We start from the raw sequence: 3,916 nt of genomic DNA, 5'->3' as shown, positions 1-3,916 counted from the left end.
CCTCCTCCTCCTCCTCCTCCTTCTTCTTCTTCTTCTTCTTCTTCTTCTTCTTCTATAAGGATCACCACTACTATAATTACTACTATTAATACCATTGTTATTAGGATTATGATGATGGTTATCATTATTAAAATTTGTTTAAAAATGATTTTTGATAATATGCAGGCCGATAACGAACTTCCAGTTACTTTTGACTTAGCGAACACTCTTTTTTGTTGTTGCTTAATAAGGCAAGGCCCCAACTCATACGGAAGCCCTACTATTCTTCAAGTAACACAAAGAGTTTGCGCAAAGTTTCAGTGTCAATGATTACTAAAAAGGTGAATGAAAAATAAATAACTCTTCAATTCTAAAGCTGACGGCTCGTACAAAACGAGCCAAAATAAAACAGGTGAAGGAAATGAGACCAGGCTTAAAACTCAAGCTTAACAAACAAACAACAACAACAACAACAACAACAACAAACAAACATAAACAAGAACAAAAAACGTTTTCCCAGGTTATGAATGACTCTACACAAGCATGATATAACAGTGTCTGGAAGAGCATTTTGCCGTCATTATATAATAATATATTTCGCTTGCTATGGTCCGCTTCCTTGTTCTGAAGGTGCTATTCTTTTGACATTGATACAGTTCCAAACGGAAAGCAATCTTGTAAGCAGTCAGTTAAAATGGCTCCACATAATATGCTTCATGAGCAAAACTCGCCTTTTCATTGACGCCTGCTTTGATTTTTTTAAGAAAAAGAAAATACATGACCAAAAATTGCCATCGCTAATTTAATTTTAATGACGTAGTTGTCGTCGTTGTAAATTGCTTTTATTACATCATTCGATAATACGAAGATACTGGCTTGCTCCCCCATTCAGACAAAAGTTGATAAGAAATCACGGCTTACTGTGATAATTTCAGTAAACCGTGTAAGAAATACAAATGTAGTATAAGTTAATATTGATGGCATTTGCGTAGTGCACGCCCACGGTCTTAGTCTAGAGCATGCTCAAAGTGCTCCACAACTTCATTATTACCCCAGGAGACCCTAGAACAAGACTCAGAAACATCATCGGCTTTCCAGGAAGCATACAGTGCAAGCTGCGGATAAGCCTACCAGTCAGCCAAACAGGCTCTAACGACCACCTGTCCAAGACAATGACGTGTACAGACGACCACGTCCCACTTCCTACTTTCTACCTTGTGTTGTTCTTATACTATCTGTCCCCGTCGTTTTAAGCAAGAAAAATTATGAAATTATGCAAACTGAGCCCAAAAATGTGAAATTATGCTGTTCTGTTTGTAACGTTAGTATACACACACGACTGTAAACTGGAGAGACGAACACACACGACACCAAGCAATCTAAAAATGAGCCCGGGTGTAATGTCTGACTTTTTATGTTGATCCCCGAGGTGAGTAACATTAACCAAAAGACCTTGGCATACGGGGCGTTTACGTCCCGTGATTAAAAGAGTAAGGTTCAATACTTTGGCTACCGTGACACTGTTAATTTTAACAAAGAATGATGAAGGAAAATAATCAGAAATTATGAAAAAAAAAAAAAAAAAGAAAAGATCAAATTCTGCTAAATTATGTGGGGCGCATAAAACCACGGGGACTGTACTATAATGACACTGTCAAGATGTATAGGCTAAGGAAATAAAATGTTTCAACTTCTTCTCATTCCGAAAAAGATAGACCTATTGGTTTTTTGGTTTAGTTTTAGTTTAGTTTTGATAAGAATTGTACGCATTTGCAACAGAAGTAGGTAATATTCGTGCCGAAGATTAGATATATCACAAGAGAGTAATTTTCAAAATAGAATCTAGGCTATTTTTTACACCCCTACCGACACAATTTAGATCATTTCAAATGATCAGGGCCAACCCAGACTGAGAGTGGGGATTCAATATTTCAATATCCTAGCAGAAAGACAGAGATACTGGGGAAAACTTTCTCCACACTCAGGAATCGAACTCAGGTGTCTCGAATGCGACAAAGGAGTGCCTAACCGCTCTACCACAGACCAGAAGCCGCTCGTTTGATCGATATTCGTTTAAAAAGTAAACAACAACAAAGAACAAAGAACGTTTTTAAAAAAATGAATCTGGTTTTAAATTAAGGAACAACAGAGACCCCAGTCATGCTCCCAAGGGACATCTTCAAATCAATAAAGAACAGCACCAGACACGCGATAGAGGCAAAACCGATAATTCGGGCCTGGTGTAACGAGCGGTCTTTCAGATATACCTTCGCCTACAACCTGGCTCATCCAATGACCGCTTAAAGGAAGTTGTTGAATTTTTAATGAGGGTTCATGCATGCTGTTGGCCAGCTTGTAACAAATAATGTTTCGTTAACCAGTTCACTCTTACAACAGCATTGGTTAATACCGTTTAGATCGGTATCATGAAGTTGTTTGTAATTTTGGAGTGTGTATTATAATGGTAGAGATACAGCTTTATCTGTTTCCTGGCATATTTGACGTCCCACACACGGCATTGCTCGTCATAAGCTCAGCAACCACGATAAAATGACATTTTGACATTAACTGTACGCTTTGTACTTGTTGGGAAAACGCACAACAATGTTTGCGAATTCGAAAACAAAATTAATTAGAGTCACGGAAGGGCTAAGTATGATAACATGACAATTATAGAAAAAAATTTAAATTAAAAATGGCCCAAAATATTATCTTTTCATATTTTGAAGGAAGAAAGTAAGCTTTCCGGCAAATATGGAAACCAAAAGTATCTTTTCATATTTTTAAGGTTGAAAATAAGCTTTTGAGTAAGTACATAAAGAAACAATTTTTTAATCGTTTGAAGATTGAAAGTACAAGTAAGATTTCGGATAAATGCAGAAAACAAAAGTAGCTTTTTAAACATTGAAATCTGAAAGTAAACTTTAGAACAGTGATACATTCCGTTTGGATATACCAAGCTCCTGCATGACCTGCCAACACGTTCTTGCTTTAAAACAGCTTTCCGAACGAGGCCCAGCGAAGACGACAATTGTATCAGATGGGAAGAGCCCCTATCTCAGTTCCCGATTGGCTACTGATGGCAGCGAATTACTTTTTAACGGAGCAAGATCGAAAACCAGCGGCGCTGTATTTTGGCCACTAGCAGCACCCGCCCCGCGTTGCCAAAGAGCTATCAAGGCCAGGCATCAGTGATTGCTGTTACGGGAACCGACAGAGCTTTTGTTTTCTCTGCTAGATAAGATGGAATTGTGTTAAGATGGCAATCGCAGTCTTTTGATGAATAGATCAAACCTGTGTCTCTGATTTTTTTCAAATTCCCTTCCGGACTTTTCTGTGTAAATATTTCTGTTGGAACTCAAAGTGGTGATTAAAAAATCAATACCGTGTCTTGCAATACGTTTTGCTACCTTTCTTTCAAACGCGGGCATTCACGTTTATTCCAAAACAATATACACTGGAAAAGTTGTCACTTGGAGGGCTTTACCACTGATCTTTCTACCATTATGAAGGAATTACAATGGATATGGTTGTTCGTTGGCTTACTGAGTCGCCCTGGACTCACGAGGAACCCGCCGCCTGTGGAGAATACGTCGCCCTACTGCTCGTCCGTCTTCAACGTGTGGCAGCCTGGGCATGATGCTCAGATGATGTTCAGGGAAATCTACTCCAAGGTTGATAACCTCACCGCCTTCACGAAATTTGAAGTGAGTGTGAAGTGATATGCTTGAAACACAGATTTGATCGTTGATTTAGTAAATTGGGGTTTTACAGTTAATACTACTAAGTTTCAGTAAGCCCATAAAAATACGATTTAAAGTCAAGGATGCTTAATACCTTAAGAGTTTTATCGCCTGAAAACGAACGTCTATTTTAAGGTAATCAACTAGCAGTCGAGCCCTCCCCCCTCCTCTCTCTCTCTCTCTCTCTCTCTCTC

The 3,916-nt window shown here is 38.6% G+C and overlaps 1 protein-coding gene across 1 annotated transcript in view; it reads left to right on the top strand.

The window, feature by feature from the left end:
• Positions 1 to 3,068: 3,068 nt before the first annotated feature.
• The window catches only part of LOC101854231 (fibrinogen C domain-containing protein 1), a 41,916-nt gene continuing 41,068 nt past the window's right edge, over positions 3,069 to 3,916 (top strand). The window contains exon 1 of the mRNA XM_005091600.3: positions 3,069 to 3,686. Coding sequence (XP_005091657.2) covers positions 3,486 to 3,686 — 201 coding nt within the window. The 5' untranslated portion in view covers positions 3,069 to 3,485. The remainder of the gene's footprint in view (positions 3,687 to 3,916) is intronic.

This window comes from Aplysia californica, unplaced genomic scaffold, assembly GCF_000002075.1.
Source record: "Aplysia californica isolate F4 #8 unplaced genomic scaffold, AplCal3.0 scaffold00032, whole genome shotgun sequence".
NCBI classification, from domain to species: domain Eukaryota; kingdom Metazoa; phylum Mollusca; class Gastropoda; order Aplysiida; family Aplysiidae; genus Aplysia; species Aplysia californica.
This window is presented reverse-complemented; position numbering and strand designations above follow the sequence as displayed.